The following is a 17,889-nucleotide window of genomic DNA, read 5'->3' as shown; positions in this document are numbered from 1 at the left end:
ACAGATTTCATACATTTTTAAATCATTTTTTCCTTAAGTGTGAATGAGTTAGTCTTTCATTTGAATGAAAGATTATATTCTCTGAACTTGGTAGCTGGTGCTTTAAATGATTGTTTAGCTGCAATATTTTTGATGTTCTGTTAAGTAGAACACACTTAAATAATCTTCATTAATTGATGAGAATTTGAATTAATTAAAACTAAATTCAGGATGTTTCCAAATAGAGATCTTACTAGACCTGCTAAATAAGAATCATTTGAAATGAGCATGTTATTTATATGTAGTTGTATACGTGGTTGACATTGCATGGAAATTATTTTCTCTTGAGACATTGGACTAGAATTTATAAAGTAAGAATTTTACTATGGCTCTGCTGTTGACTGGCCGGCCGTGTGAAACTATTTTTATCAGTCAATCACTTTAACTTTTAATTCCTTAATTATAAAGTGACAAACTTGTACAATGCAGTTTCTTTTTTTTTTAAATAAAAAATTAAGCCCAAACCTCACCATGCAATTCCTTTTTTCTTTCTTTCTTTTCTTTTCTTTTTTTTTTTTGAGATGGAGTCTCACTCTGTTGCCCAGGCTGGAAAGAAGTGGCACAATTTCTGCTCACTGCAACCCCTGCCTCCCGGGTTCAAGCCATTCTCCTGCCTCAGCCTCCTGAGTAGCTGGGACTACTGGCTTGTGCCACCATGCCCAGCTAATTTTTGTATTTTTTTTTTTAGTAGAGATGGGGTTTCACCATGTTGGCCAGGCTGGTCTTGAACTCCTGACCTCAAGTGATCCACCTGCCTCGGCCTCCCAGAGTGCTGGGATTACCGGCATGGGCCACACATGGCCACAACATGCATTTTTAATATATCACAATCTACCTTCAAATAGTGTTATGCCATTTTGTATATAATGTAAGACTTTTACAGCTGCCTATCTATTTACCTTCTCCTATCTTTTGTGTTATTGTTTCCATACACTTACTCCTAAGTATATTATAACCCCCACAATATACTGTTATTATTGTTGCTTTAAACAATCTAATATCTTTTAAAGAAATCTAAAAATTATGGGGATGATCAGTGATGTTATGGGAAGTGGCAAAATAAAAACATCCCAAAATCCTGTCCTTTATAAAAGTTTGGAGAACACTGGCAAAAATTGTCAAGATCAACTTTTTCCATAACTTTAAAAATTAACCAGATTTACAACAATCTGTTGGGAGTAGAGGTGGGGGGGTGCTTAAAACAACAACAAAGAGCATAATCTCTGTGAGAGCAACAAGCTTTGTGGCATTTTCACCTGCCTTAACACGTCCCCCTTTCTGCAGCTCCACTGTAGCCTTGAAAACCTACAGCTTGCAGTCATGGTGAAAATTAGCAGCCTAGCTGGCACTGAACAAGTCAGAACAGAGTTGAAGCTCTTTCAAAGCCCCTTCCTCAGAGAACTGTCGTTATATGACCTGTCTGGCAGTGTCCTGGTAAACCCCACTTGAAAGCTTTGTCTTTATTTCACCTCACTGAAAACTCACCCAGTGCAAAGAGTATTTTCCCTAGAGGCAATTGTCAAGAACAATCAGCCACAACTATTCAACAAAGTAGCTACCTCAGGTGCCAATTGGGGTAATCAACAAAATAACGAAAAAACTTAAAAGGAAAAGTTAGGGAGTAAGATATCCATAGGGGGCTTTGAAAAGATCTGATATGTTCCTGAGAATCTAGAAGGCTAATGGCATATATAAGGTCAGAGTTGTGTGCATGCTCAGGAAAGACCTGAGAAGGTCCTAAGCTCACCTCTGGCTAAACCTGGGGCTCTGCACAAGCAAAAGGCAAAGGCTAAGGTAGAATTGTAAACTGCCTGGCTGAGTACCACATTATGCAGCCAGAGGTCCAATAAAGACCAGGAGACTTTTTAGTTCAGTCATTTAAGGACATCTCTGTCCAGTCAGTAGCTAAGGGAAGAGAAAATTCAGTGGCCGTGTGGGAAAAAGAATTACAGACTTTATAGAATTAGCTTGGAAAAGTCACTAAATAAACAACCACAACAATAAACAGCAACAACAACAACAAACTGGGAAAGAGGAGGATTTGATTGATTTTTAGAGAAGCTACATTATATTATTTTAAATGTCCAGTTTTCAACAACAAAAAAGAAAGACATGCAGATAAACAATAAAGGGTGACCTATATACCTAGGAAAAAAAGCAGTCAATAGAAACTATCCCTGAGGAAGCCAAAACATTGGATTTACTAGACAAAGACTTTAACTAGCTATTTTAAATATATTAAAGGAAACCATATATAAAGAACTAAAGGAAAGTATGAAAACAATGTTTCTCCAGGTAGAGAATATTAATAAATAGAAATTATAAAAAAGACAACCAGGCACGGTGGGTCACACCTGTAATCCCAGCACTTTGGGAGGCCAAAGTGGGAGGATTGAGCCCAGGAGTTCGAAACTAGCCCAGGCAACATAGTGAGACCTCCTTTCTACTAAAAATGAAAAATTGGCTGAGTGTGGTGGTGTGCACCTGTCATCCCAGCTACTTGGGAGACTGAGGCAGGAGGATCACTTCGGCCTAGGAGGTTAAAGCTGTAGTGAACTGTGATTGTGCCACTGCATTCCAGCATTCCAGCCTGGGGAACAGAGTGTAAAAACAAAAAACAAAAAACAAAAACAAGGAAATTATAGAAAAGAACCAAATAGAAATTCTGGAGTTGAAAAGAAATCTAGCACAAGACATCAAGGATAAAACCCTAAATTTTAGTGGACATCAAAATTAAAGGTATAGGTGGAGAAGGAGAACCATTTAAGAATAATGAGAGGGAATGCTCAGTTAGCCAAGGAAGGAGAGTGTTTCAAAAGTAGGAGATCAGAACACAAAAGTTAGATAGATAAAGAACGAAAAGTGTCCTTCGGATTTGCCTGTTACAAAGTCGTTGGCAATCCTGGAGCAATTTTGAAGAAGTGTTTTGCATGGAAGCAGATGAGATTCAGAAAGAATTGTAAGTGAGAAAGTGGCAATAATAGTGCCGGTACACTTTTAGAAATAGTGGTTATGACTGGAAAGTGATAAATATGTAAGGGATGTACCTAAATTATAGGTACGTGTTCTGTATGAATGAAGTCTTGGGTTTGAACCTAGCCTCTTCACTCTCTTTAGTATGTAGCTTAGCCAGTTAATCCTAGTTTCTTATCTATAAAATGGGAATATAGTACCTACCTTATAATGCTGTTCTGTGGATTAAATGAGGAAATATGTGTATGTAAAGTATATAGTAGAGTCCCCCAAAAACAGTAGAAGCACAATCACTTCCAGAATTCTCTTCCCAACATTTCTACAAAAGGGAGCCATGATGGATCTACTTACCTGGTTCTTGTTTGTTTGTTTGCCAATAATAAACCTCTTTTTTTTTTTTTGTCTTGAAACAGAGTCTCGCTCTGTCGCCCAGGCTGGAGTGCAGTAGCGTGATCTTGGCTCACTGCAACCTCTGCCTCCCAGGTTCAAGCGATTCTCCTGCCTCAGCCTCCCAAGTAGCTGGGATTACAGGCATGTGCCACCATGCCCAGCTAATTTTTGTATTTTTAGTAGCGACGGGGTTTCACCAGGTTGGTCAGGCTGGTCTTGAACTCTTGACCTTGTGATCTGCCTGCCTTGGCCTCCCAAAGTGCTGGGATTACAGGCATGAGCCACCGTGCCCAGCCCAAACCTCTTGTTTTTATCACAGTATGAAAAATAATTTTTAACCATTTTTGGAAAAGAATGTTCTTTAATTTGTAAAGAAAATTTGTTTTCTAGTGTGACACCCTCAAGGTACCGTATCTCTATGTAAATGTTGTGCCCAATGCTACACAGACATTATTTTAAAACTATTTTCTGCCTTTGGTAAATAGACTAAACTGTTTTCTTTATTCCTCAAAAGAATTAGATCATACTTCAGTGTTGATTTTGTTGCTGATGGGACATGGAGACGTCTGGATGATAATAAATATTCCTGTGGTATGGTCACTGAAGCCTTTAAGAGTTATGCTGTAGTTTGTGTGTAAAGAAATGACTTAAATCCTCCTTTCAGACAGCTTCCTTACTCATATAGGAAATCTCTGTTTCATTAGGAGATGAATATGATATTTCATTTTAGTTGTTCTTGTTGACATACAACTTTTTTCTCCTCTGAAATAGCATGTTTTTATTATAATTTGCTTGATTGCCATTATTAGATATTTTTGTTCTGCCGTCCACTGAAATACTCAGAAATCATGCTTTATAGTAACAATATAATTTTTCATATCTATATTTGTTATTAAAATTTAGATCTAATTTTTATACAATAAAATGCACAGTTCTGCCTCTCAGAACCTTCCTGCTGCCGCGTTTGCACCTTGCTGCTCTAGCCTCTGGGGTGCATTCCATCCTTTCAGCCTGCAACTAGCAGAGAAAAAAAATTACATATTTTCTTGCCCCATGCATACCTTGAGGTGAGCAAAAAAATTAAAATAAATTTTAACCATGAGGGAAATTGTGCATATCCAGGCCTGTCAGTGTGGCAACCAGACGGGTGCCAAGTGCTGGGATGTGATCAGTGATGAACGTGAAATCGACCCCACCAGCACCTAACATGGGGACAGCGACCTGCAGCTGGACTGTGTCTCCATGTACTACAGTGAAGCCACAGATGGCAAATATGTTCCTTGTGCTATCCTGGTGGATCTAGAACCTGGGACCATGGACTCTTGCTAGCTCAGGCCCTTTTGGCCAGGTGCTTAAACCAGACAACTTTGTTTTTGGTCAATCTGGGGCACGCAACAACTGGGCCAAAGGCCACTACATAGAGGGGGCCAAGCTGGTTGATTCAGTTGTAGATGTGGTACAGGAGGAGTAAGAGAGCTGTGACTGCCTGCAGGGTTTCCAGCTGACCCACTCAATGGGCTTTGGAATGGGTACTCTCTTTATCAGCAAGATCCGAGAAGAGTGCCCTGATTGCATCATGAACACCTTCAGTGTGGTGCCTCCACCCAAAGTGTCTGACACTGTGGTCGGGCCCTATAACATCACCCTTTCCGTCCATCCGTCGTTAGAGAACACGGATGAGACCTACTGCATTGACAACGAGGCCCTCTATGACATCTGCTTCCGCACTTTGAAGCTGACCACACCAAACTATGGGGACTTGAACCGCCTTGTCTCAGCCACCATAAGCAGTGTTACCATCTGTCTCCGCTTCCCTGGCCAGCTCAATGCTGACCTCCGCAAGTTGGCAGTCAAACTGGTGCCCTTACCACGTCTCCACTACTTCATGGCTGGCTTTGCCCTCTCACCAGCTGTGGAAGCCAGCAGCATCGAGCTTTCACAGTGCCCGAACTCATCTGGCAGGATTTCAATGCCATGAACATAATGAGACCCCTGCCACAGCTTATATCTCACTGTGGCTGCTGTCTTTGTGGTTAGATGTCCATGAGCAGATGCTCAACGTGCAGAACCAGAACAGCAGCTACTTTGTGGAATGGATCCCCAACAACATCAAGACAGCTGTCTGTGACATCCCACCTCATGGCCTCAAGATGGCGGTTACCTTAATCGGCAGCAGCACTGCCATCCAGGAGCTCTTCAGGTGCATCTTGGAGCAGTTCACTGCCATGTTCCCCTGGAAGGCCTTCCTCCACTGGTACACAGGCAAGGGCATGGATGAGATGAGAGTTCAGCAAGGCTGAGAGCAACATGAACGACCTTGTCCCTGAGTATCAGCAGTACCAGGATGCCACCGCAGAAGCGGAGGAGGATTTCGGTGAGGAGGCTGGAGAGGAGGCCTAAGGCAGAGCCCCCATCGCCTCAGGCTTCTCAGTTCCCTTAGCCATCTTACTCACCTGCCCCTTTTCTCTCCCTCAGAATTTGTGTTTGCTGCCTCAAACACAAATCTAGATCTAGAACAGTGCCTAGCACGTAGTAGGCACTCAATAAGTACTTATTTGTTGAATGTTTCCTTTCTCTTTCCACTCTGGGAAGCCTAGGTTTCTGCCACTCTGGGTGACCCTGTATTTCCTTCTGGTGCCCATCCCTTCCACCTGTCCAGTTAATATTTCCTCCTTTTTAAAATCTCCAAGAAGCTGGGTCTCATCCAGATCTCATTTAGAACCAACTGGGTTTTGAAAGCCCATGTGGATAATGGCCGCCATCCTAAGCCCAAAGTGAAAGATGGTAGAAGGTGGCAGGTAGAAGTCACTGCAAGGAAGGGGATGGGATTTTCCATCCTAAAAGTTTTGGAGAGGGAAATCCAGGCTATTAAAGTCATAATTTCCAGGTATTTCCATTTTCCATTTCTCAGCTTCAAGAGAGGTGTTAGCAGTATTTTCTCCATTTTCAATCTCCCTCCAAGCTCTGCCCTTTGGAGAGGTCTGCCCCACTCTGTCAAGTGGAATCTTTCCCTTTCTGACTCTACCTCTCTCACATATTGAATTCCTTCCTTTCCCCTGATTAGAGAAGGGGATCAAGGGGGGAAAGAGATCAGCCTTCATCCCTAGGCCTCCAGAAATGCCCTCCTAATCTCCACCTTTTCTTAACCCCCAAAAAGGATTAACATCCCTGACTTTATGTGGGTTGGTATATACTGCCACATCAGTGTTTGAGTCATTCCCCAGAGGGAAGGGGAACCCTCTTCCATCTTTTTTGCAACATCTCCTATCTTCCTTTTGCTGTTGCTTTTTTCCCCCTTACACTTGGTTTTGTTCTATCCTACACTACAGATTCCTATTTTGAACTTGCTGCTTTTTTTCATATTGAAAATGTGACATTGCTCCAAGAGCCAAAAATAAATGGGAATTGGAAAAAAATGCACAGTTCTCACAAAAATGTGTACACTAATGTTTACAGCAGCATTATTCATAATAGTCAAAAGCCAGATGTCTATCATCAACTGATGAGCAAAATGTGGTGTATTTATTTTTATTTTTTTGGATTTTTTTCCAGACAGTCTCACTCTGTCCCCGAGGTTAGAGTGTAGTGATGTGATCTTGGCTCATTGCAACCTCTGCCTCCCAGGTTCAAGTGATTCTCCTGCCTCAGCCTCCTGAGTATGTGGGATTACAGGCACCTGCCACCATGCCCAGCTAATTTTTATATTTTTAGTAGAGACAGGGTTTCATTATGTTGGCCAGGCTGGTCTCAAACTCCTGACCTCAAATGATCCACCCACCTCGGCCTCCCAGGTGTGAGCCACTGTGTCTGGCCAAAATGTGGTATATTTATACTATGGAATATTTTTTGGCCATGAAAGGAATGAGGTACTGAAATATGCTACAATATAGATGAACCTTGAAAACATTTTTAAATTCCATTTTTATGACATGTCCAGAATAGGCAAATCCATAGAGACAGAAAATAAATTAGTGGTTGCTTAGGACTAGGGAACACAGGAGAGAGATAACTAAAGGGTATGTGTGGAGTTTCTTTTTGAGATGATGAAAGTGTCCTAAAATTGATTGTGGTGCTAGTTGCACAACTCTGTGAATACACTAAAAACCACTGAATTATACAGTTTAAATCGATAATTGCTTTTGAAAATTATATACATCCAGGTAGCAACCAGCCAAAACAAGATCAAAAACATTTTCATTACCCCCAAAAATTCTAGCCTGTCTATTTCCAGTCAATCCTCTGGCCTCCCTGAAACACTTCTCTCTCACTCTCCACCACCACCAGGCTGAGATGTTTGACTTCTCTCATGGTAGATTAGTTTTGCTGATCTTAGAACTTCATATAAATGGAATCATATAGCACATATATGTATTCTTTTGTGTTCGGCTTCTTTTACTCAGCAGATTATAAAATTAATCCAAGTTTTTCTTTTTATCAGTAGTTCTTTTTTATTGCCAAGTAGTATTCTATTGTTGAAATATATCAGTTTGCTTATCCGTTGTCCTGTGGATGGATATTTGAATTGTTTCCTGTTTAGGGCTGCATGAATAAAATTGCTATGAATGTTTATATACAAGTCTATTTGGAGACATATATTTTTATTTCTCTTGGGTTGATAACCTGGAGCAAAATTTCTGGGTCATGGGACAGATCCATATGAGTAACTGTCAAAAAGGCCAGGTGCAGTAGCTCACGCCTGTAATCCCAGCACTTTGGGAGGCTGAGGTGGGAGGATTGCTTGAAGCCAGTAATTTGAGATTGGCCTGGGCAGCAAAGCAAGACTTTGTCTCTACAAAATATTGAAAAATTAACTGGGAGCAATAGCATGCACCTGTACTCTCAGCTACCCAAGAGGCCGAGGTAGGGGGATTGCTTGAGCCCAGGAGTTTGAGACCAGCCTGGGCAACATGGTGAAACCCCAACTCTACAAAAAATACAAAAATTAGTCAGGCGTGGTGGCACAAGTCTGTGGTCCCAGCTACCTGTGTCTTTCCCTACTTTTGCAGGTATATCCATAGGATGAATTTCAAACAGTGGACTCATTGTGTCAAAGGGTAGTATATCTTTAAAAATCAGTGGAGATTGCCAAATTTTCTTCAGAAAAGATTGTATCAGTGTATATTTCCAACAGCAGAGTATGAGACTGCCTCTTTTCCTTCAGTCTTGTTAGTGTTAGATTTTTTCCTCAAATGTTCTTCCCTGGGTACTGAACAGGTAACCTAAAACACCCCAGAAAGATAGCATTTACTCAATTTTTAAATATTCAAAGAGAGACTCGCTTTCCTGCAGTATCCTTTGATAACCCTTTCTAACATTTGAGTCTACACTGTTGGTAAATTTTTCGTTTTATCATTAATCTTTGAGATATTATGTCTAGTGATGGTGTAGCATTTTGTGGGAAAAAACTTATAAATCTTGATGACTTGAGTGGTAGTCTGAATAGGGAATTATTGAAAAGTAAATGTTTCCTTGCTACGTATTGAGGATTTGGATATATTTCGAGTAAATCTGGCACATGGCCATTAGCTGTAATGTGCCCCAAGAAAGAATTCAGACTCCTTGAGTTTATATCACAATGACAGTTATGAGTAGCTTAAACATTTTTTCTCTAGTTACTTGGATAACAAACTGCAGTAGAATTCTAAGAGATTCAGAAAATGGTCAAGCGAAGTTCCAAAATATGTTAAGACTCATGATGAGGGTGTAAGATTCTCTTCTGTAAATGGTATTAATTTAATTGTAAGACAGTGCTACTTTGGTTGGGAACTCAGTATTGGGGAATTAGCTTTAAAAATTAAAGCTTCATGATACTGGTTTCTGATTTTGTTTAGATCTGGATGAAAGTTTCTAGCTGCCATAACAGTATCAATAGTAGAAGAAAATTGTAGTTTTCAGCATTTGAATTGAGTATTCTTTTGTTCATTGTTAGTTTAAAAACATTAATTCCTTTTAGATTTCCATTCAGGAAAATTACATTAAACTTGAACTTTTTTTGATTACTTTGCAGTGATCGTATGACAAAAAACACATTAGTGTTCAGGTAATAATGTCATATTTTATTCCAGTTTTCAAAGTGCTTTTACATATACTGTCCAACACTTACTGAATGCTTGTTTTTTTTTTTTTTTTTTTTTTTGAGACAGAGTCTTACTCTGTTGCCCAGGCTGGAGTACAGTGGCATGATCTCAGCTCATTGCAACCTCTGCCTCCCAGGTTCAAGTGATTCTTCTGCCTCAACTTCCAGAGTAGCTGGGATTACAGGGACCTGTCACCATGCCTGGCTAATTTTTGTATTTTTAGTAGAGATGGGGTTTCACCATGTTGGCCAGGCTGGCCTCAAACTACTGACCTCAAGTGATCCACCTTCCAAAGTGCCGGGATTACAGGCGTGAGCTGTCACACCCGGCCTGATCACTTGTTTTAAATGAGTAAAGGTTGGACATGGTGGCTCATGCCCATAATCCCAGTACTTTGGGAGGCCAAGGCAGGACGATAGCTTGAAGCCAGGAGTTCGAGACCAGCCTGGGCAACAAAGCAAGACCCTAGTTTCTACCAAAAAAAAAAAAAAAAAAAGAATAGGTAAAATTTGGCTTTAGTTTATTCTTAGCTATCTCTACTTTTTAAAAAATCCATATTAATGTCTGTAATCTACTGAAAGGACATGAAAGTGCCTTTGAGATAAAGCTCTTGACAAAGGATTATTGATTGCTTTGAAGCTAGAAGTGGGTTTTTTTAGTTTGGCCTTTTGTCATAGTTCAGCCGGGCCTTTTAGGCCTTTAAGAAAGGCCTCTGTGCCTTTCCAGTAGGCTTCAACCTAGTGTTAGGTCCTGATCTTCTGTTATTCAGTCAACATCAGTTCAGTAGTGACTTATTGTGTACCCACTTCATCATTAGTTACTGTAGGGCTGTGAAATACGAGGTCTACTCATAGACCAATTCGGAGCCTCTTGAAGCTTTTAAAAGTATGTGTTCCTGCCTGAGTGTGGTGGCTTATGCCTGTAATCCCAGCATTTTGGGAGGCTGAGGCGGGCAGATCACTTGAGCTCAGGAGTTCGAGACCAACCTGGGCAAGATGGTGAAACCCTGTCTCCACAAAAAATGCAAAAATTAGCCAGGCGTGATGGTGCATACCTGTAGTCCTAGCTACTCGGGAGCCTGAAGTGGGAGGGTAGCTTGAGCCCAGTAGGCAGAGGTTGCAGTGAGCTGAGATCATGCCACTACACTCCAACCTGTGTGGTAGAGCCAGACCTTGTCTCCAGAAAAAAAAAAAAATATATATATATATATATATATAAAAAAATGTTCTCTCTCTCTCTATATATGTATTATATATAATATATAATATATAAAAATATATAATATATAAAAATATATAATATATAATATACATTTTATATATTATATATATAATATATAATATACATTTTATATATTATATATATAATATATATATATAAAAAATATATATATATGTTCCTGTCCTACCCTTAGACATTTTCTTCAGTCTGGGTTGGTCCTAAACAATTTATATATTTTTAAAGTTCCCCCAGAGCTTCTTATGCATAGACAGATTTGAGGGCTAGGGTTAGGATATATAAGGTAACTACTAGCCTCAGGAAGTGTATAAGAGGCAGATAATACAAGAATACAAATACTCATATATTTAAATAAGTAATTATAATACAAGGCAGAATGTGCTGTAGGAGAAGCACAAAGCAGAAGTATGAAGAGGAGAAAAAGGGAAAGGAGGATGGCAGGGTCACGAAGATTTGCTAAATCCCATCACATGCCTGGTGTTTTGCCAGCATTTCTATCTACTTGAGTTTTGGGGAAGGAGATGCACAAAGAGGAAGCATGTTTAAACCAAACTGTTTGCTTTTACCAAACAGGTTTAATTCCTTCTTGCTTATACAAAACTCTACCTTTGTTATTTTCTCAATAATAATACGCTGTTCTAAGTACACTTCATGTACAAGTGCATTCAATTTTCATATCGATTTTTCTCTTTTACAAAAGAAGAAAATAGAGGCATGGAGAGTTTAAATGATTTGCATGAAGTCTTCAAGCTAGAGAGTGGCAAAGCTAAGATTCAAACACAGGTTATGTATTCCTAGCGTCCAGGGTCTTAACCGTTATACTGTTCTTCAGTGTCCTTTCCTCACTGGAAACGCCCATCTTCAAGTGCTCTCTCAAGTGTTATCCACCTTATGAAGCTCTTCCTGTTTCACTGATTCTTTCCATAGATTGAATTAATCTTACCCTTTTCCGAACTCCTATACTTTCTCAGTACTTTTCTTTTGACATTTATGCTCGTAATATATATTATCATTATTTATAAGCTTTAAAAAAATCTTCCCTATTTAGGCCGGGCACGGTGGCTCATGCCTGTAATCCCAGCACTTTGGGAGGCCAAGACGGGCAGATCATAAGGTCAGGAGATCTGCTGCCTTTTGTTCAGCTATGCCCTGTCCCCAGAGGTGGAGTCTACAGAGGCAGGCGGGCCTCGTTGAGCTGCGGTGGGCTCCACCCAGTTCGAGCTTCCCGGCCACTTTGTTTACCTACTCAAGCCTCAGCAATGGCGGACGCCCCTCCCGAAGCCTCCAAGAAATATGGGACTATGTGAAAAGACCAAATCTACGTCTGATTGGTGTACCTGAAAGTGACGGGGAGAATGAAACCAAGTTGGAAAACACTCTGCAGGATATTATCCAGGAGAACTTCCCCAACCTAGCAAGGCAGGCCAACATTCAAATTCAGGAAATACAGAGAACACCACAAAGATACTCCTCGAGAAGAGCAACTCCAAGACACATAATTGTCAGATTCACTAAAGTTGAAATGAAGGAAAAAATATTAAGGGCAGCCACAGAGAAAAGTTGGGTTACCCACAAAGGGAAGCCCATCAGACTAACAGCGGATCTCTTGGCAGAAACTCTACAAGCCAGAAGAGAGTGGGGGCCAATATTCAACGTTCTTAAAGAAAAGAATTTTCAACCCAGAATTTCATATCCAACCAAACTAAGCTTCATAAGTGAAGGAGAAATAAAATCCTTTACACACAAGCAAATGTTGAGAGATTTTGTCACCACCAGGCCTGCCTTACAAGAGCTCCTGAAGGAAGCACTAAACACGGAAAGGAACAACTGGTACCAGCCACTGCAAAAACATGCCAAATTGTAAAGATCATTGATGCTAGGAAGAAAGTGCATCAACTAATGAGCAAAATAACCAGCTAACATCATAATGACAGGATCAAATTAACACATAACAATATTAACGTTAAATGTAAATAGGCTAAATGCTCCAATTAAAAGACACAGACTGGCAAATTGGATAAAGAGTCAAGATCCATCAGTGTGCTGTATTCAGGAAACCCATCTCACGTGCAGAGACACACATAGGCTCAAAATAAAGGGATGGAGGAAGATCTACCAAGCAAATGGAAAACAAAAAAAAGCAGGGGTTGCAATCCTAGTCTCTGATAAAACAGACTTTAAACGAACAAAGATCAAAAGAGACAAAGAAGGCCATTACATAATGGTAAAGGGATCAATTCAACAAGAGGAGATAACTATCCTAAATATATATTCACCCAGTACAGGAGCACCCAGATTCATAAAGCAAGTCCTGAGTGACCTACAAAGATAATTAGACTCCCACACAATAATAATGGGAGACTTTAACACCCCACTGTCAACATTAGATCAATGAGACAGAAAGTTAACAAGGATATCCAGGACTTGAACTCAGCTCTGCACCAAGTGGCCCTAATAGACATCTACAGAACTCTCCACCCAAATCAACAGAATATATATTCTTCTCAGCACCACATCACACTTATTCCAAAATTGACCATGTAGTTGGAAGTAAAGCACTCCTCAGCAAATGTAAAAGAACAGAAATTATAACAAACTGCCTCTCAGACCATAGTGCAATCAAACTAGAACTCACGATTAAGAAACTCACTCAAAACCACTCAACTACATGGAAACTGAACAGCCTGCTCCTGAGTGACCACTGGGTACATAACGAAATGAAGGCAGAAATAAAGATGTTCTTTGAAACCAATGAGAACAAAGACACAACATACCAGAATCTCTGGGACACATTTAAAGCAGTGTGTAGAGGGAAATTTATAGCACTAAATGCACACAAGAGAAAGCAGGAAAGATCTAAAATTGACACCCTAACAACACAATTAAAAGAACTAGAGAAGCAAGAGCAAACACATTCAAAAGCTAGCAGAAGGCAAGAAATAACTAAGATCAGAGCAGAACTGAAGGAGATAGAGACACAAAAAAACCCTTCAAAAAATCAATGAATCCAGGAGCTGGTTTTTTGAAGAGATCAACAAAATTGATAGACCGCTAGCAAGACTAATAAAGAAGAAAAGAGAGAAGAATCAAATAGATGCAATAAAAAATGATAAAGGGGATATCACCATCATCCCACAGAAATACAAACTACCATCAGAGACTACTATAAACACCTCTACTCAAATAAACTAGAAAATCTAGAAGAAATGGATAAATTCCTGGACACATACACCCTCCCAAGACTAAACCAGGAAGAAGTTGAATCTCTGAATAGACCAATAACAGGCTCTGAAATTGAGGCAATAATTAATAGCCTACCAACCAAAAACAGTCCAGGACCAGACGGATTCACATCCGAAATCTACCAGAGGCACAAAGAGGAGCTGGTACCATTCCTTCTGAAACTATTCCAATCAATAGAAAAAGAGGGAATCCTCCCTAACTCAATTTATGAGGCCAGCATCATCCTGATACCAAAGCCTGGCAGAGACACAACAAAAAAAGAGAATTTTAGACCAATATCCTGATGAGCACTGATGCAAAAGTCCTCAATAAAATACTGGCAAACCAAATCCAGCAACACATCAAAAAGCTTATCCACCACGATCAAGTTGGCTTCATCCCTGGGATGCAAGGCTGGTTCAACATATGCAAATCAATAAATGTAATCCATCATATAAACAGAACCAAACACAAAAACCACATGATTATCTCAGTAGATGCAGAAAAGGCCTTTGACAAAATTCAACAGCCCTTCATGCTAAAAACTCTCAATAAACTAGGTATTGATGGGACGTATCTCAAAATAAGAAGAGCTATTTATGACAAACCCACAGCCAATATCATACTGAATGGGCAAAAACTGGAAGCATTCCCTTTGAAAACTGGCACAAGACAGGAATGCCCTCTCTCACCACTCCTATTCAACATAGTGTTGGAAGTTCTGGCCAGGGCAATCAGGAAGGAGAAAGAAATAAAGGGTATTCAATTCGGAAAAGAGGAAGTCAAATTGTCTCTGTTTGCAGATGACATGATTGTATATTTAGCAAACCCCATCGTCTTAGCCCAAAATCTCCTTAAGCTGATAAGCAACTTCAGCAAAGTCTCAGGGTACAAAATCAATGTGCAAAAATCACAAGCATTCCTATACACCAATAACAGACAAACAGCCAAATCATGAGTGAACTCCCATTCACAACTGCTTCAAAGAGAATAAAATATCTAGGAATCCAACTTACAAGGGATGTGAAGGACCCCTTCAAGGAGAACTACAAACCACTGCTCAATGAAATAAAAGAGGACACAAACAAATGGAAGAACATTCCATGCTCATGGATAGGAAGAATGAATATCGTGAAAATGGCCATACTGCCCAAGGTAATTTATAGTTTTAGTGCCATCCCCATCAAGTTACCAATGACCTTCTTCACAGAATTGGAAAAAACTACTTTAAAGTTCATGTGAAACCAAAAAAGAGACCGCATTGCCAAGACAATCCTAAGCCAAAAGAACAAAGCTGGAGGCATCACGCTACCTGGCTTCAAACTATACTAAAAGGCTACAGTAACCAAAACAGCATGGTACTGGTATCAAAACAGCTATAGACCAATGGAACAGAACAGAGCCCTCAGAAATAATACCACACATCTACAACCATCTGATCTTTGATAAACCTGACAAAAACAAGAAATGGGGAAAGGATTCCCTATTTAGTAAATGGTGCTGGGAAAACTGGCTAGCCATATGTAGAAAGCTGAAACTGGATCCCTTCCTTACACCTTATACAAAAATTAATTCAAGATGGATTAAAGACTTACATGTTAGACCTAAAACCATAAAAACCCTAGAAGAAAACCTAGGCAATACCATTCAGGCCATAGGCATGGGCAAGGACTTCATGACTAAAACACCAAAAGCAATGGCAACAAAAGCCAAAATTGACAAATGGGATCTGATTAAACTGAAGAGCTTCTGCACAGCAAAAGAAACTACCATCAGAGTACACAGGCAACCTACAGAATGGGAGAAAATTTTTGCAATCTACCTATCTGAGAAAGGGCTAATATCCAGAATATACAAAGAACTTAAACAAATTTACAAGAAAAAATCAAACAACCCCATCAAAAAGTGGGAGAAGAATATGAACAGACACTCCTCAAAAGAAGATATTTATGCAGCCAACAGACACATGAAAAAATGCTCATCATCACTGGCCATCAGAGAAATGCAAATCAAAACCACAATGACATACCATCTCACACCAGTTAGAATGGTGATCATTAAAAAGTCAGGAAACAACAGGTGCTGGAGAGGATGTGGAGAAATAAGAACACTTTTACACTGTTGATGGGACTGTAAACTAGTTCAACCATTGTGGAAGACAGTGTGGCGATTCCTTAGGGATCTAGAACTAGAAATAGCATTTGACCCAGCCATCCCATTACTGGGTATATACCCAAAGGAGTATAAATCATGCTGCTATAAAGACACATGCACATGTATGTTTATTGTGGCACTATTCACAATAGCAAAGACTTGGAACCAACCCAAATGTTCATCAATGATATAGTGGATTAAGAAAATGTGGCACATATACACCATGGAATACTATGCAGCCATAAAAAAGGATGAGTTCATGTCCTTTGTAGGGACATGGATGAAGCTGGAAACCATCATTCTGAGCAAACTATCGCAAGGACAGAAAACCAAACACCACATGTTCTCACTCATAGGTGGGAATTGAACAATGAGAACACTTGGACACATGGTGGGGAACATCACACACTGGGGCCTGTCGTCGGGTGGGGGAAGGGATAGCATTAGGAGATATACCTAATGTAAATGACGAGTTAATGGGTGCAGCACACCAACATGGCACATGTATACATATGTAACAAAGCTGCACATTGTGCACACGGACCCTACAACTTAAAGTATAATAATAAAAAAAGGTACTTTGTAGTATTCTCCCTGCCCTTGAGAATGTACTTTGTGAGATTCACCCCCTGCCCGCAAAAAATTGCTCCTAACTCCACCGCCTCTCCCAAAACCTATAAGAACTAATGATAATCCCACCACCCTTTGCTGACTCCTTTTTCAGACTCAGCCCGCCTGCACCCAGGTGAAATAAATGGCCTTGTTGCTCACACAAAGCCTGTTGGGTGGTCTCTTCACATGGACGCGCGTGACAAATTTTATATCTTTTGGAGAGAAAAACTGCTCTATTATAAATATACATTCTTCAGTGTATGCTGAGTCTATGAAAACTTTTTGCTGTTTGAAGCTCAACAAGCCTTTTCTTCCTCAAAAATTCAGGCTCTGATAGTAGAAAACCATGCTTTTTAATGTTGTTTTTGGAAAGGCATTTAAATGTCTAATTTGAAACTAAAGCCGAATTATGACTTTATTGTACTTGGCTGTCTTGATAGTCAAGGAGAAGGAAGAAAAGACCTCAGAGAATAACTCAAAATGTTATCCCCTATAGCTTTTCCATTCTGTGTCTATTCATAGCACTTAACGTCCTTATCTTTGTTAGCACTTTGCATTTACATTACACTGTGAATCCTCTGTTATCTTTAACATTTGGTAGAGTGCTTGATACATGTTCCAATAGTTTATTTTTAGAAGCAACCAGATTGTATACCTTTATGTATGTAGCTGAGTCCTAGGTCAGTTACTTTCATGTAAAAAGGTTGACCAACATCTTGTTAGGAAATGTTTGCAGCAAGATGATGGTTTGTAACCAGTTGGTTGGAAGTACAGGTGGCCTGGACTTGCATTTGGCATCTGAAGTATGAACAGCCTGGTGGGACTCAGCCCTCAACCCATGGGATCTGACACTATCTCCAGGTAAATAGTGTTAGAATTGAAATGAATTACAGAATACCTCATCGGTGTCTGTAAAAGAATCAATTTGGTATTTGGGGGAAGCCCTCAACTTCCCGACATCTAGTCACAGAAGTGTGCTGTGAGTATGTTGAGTAGAGAGGAAAAACAGCTTGCTTTTTCTATTTACATCTAGCTTTTAATTTATATCACTGTTAGGGCTTAGAAAACAATACACCAAAATAAAAGCCTCAGAAGCAAAAATTTTTCTCTGGCCTTCTGGCCTCCTGTCTCTCAGTCCCATTCTCCCCACCAAGCCCAGCCGTAGAAACTAGAATCCCTCTTC

At 39.9% G+C, this 17,889-nt stretch overlaps 1 protein-coding gene across 4 annotated transcripts in view; it reads left to right on the top strand.

Moving 5' to 3' along the window:
* The window catches only part of SCP2 (sterol carrier protein 2), a 118,247-nt gene that overhangs the window by 60,891 nt on the left and 39,467 nt on the right, over positions 1 to 17,889 (top strand). Inside the window, exon 1 of one of the 4 annotated variants that reach the window (XM_063655805.1) lies at positions 57 to 5,776. The exons of the other annotated variants lie outside the window; for them this stretch is intronic. Within the exon in view, the coding sequence (XP_063511875.1) occupies positions 5,710 to 5,776 (67 nt within the window). The 5' untranslated portion in view covers positions 57 to 5,709. Of the gene's footprint in view, positions 1 to 56; positions 5,777 to 17,889 lie in introns of those variants that run through there. 4 annotated transcript variants of the gene reach the window in all.

Source organism: Pongo pygmaeus, chromosome 1 (assembly GCF_028885625.2).
Source record: "Pongo pygmaeus isolate AG05252 chromosome 1, NHGRI_mPonPyg2-v2.0_pri, whole genome shotgun sequence".
Taxonomy (NCBI): domain Eukaryota; kingdom Metazoa; phylum Chordata; class Mammalia; order Primates; family Hominidae; genus Pongo; species Pongo pygmaeus.
Note: the sequence above shows the minus strand (reverse complement) of the source record. Positions and strands in the feature narration are given on the sequence as shown.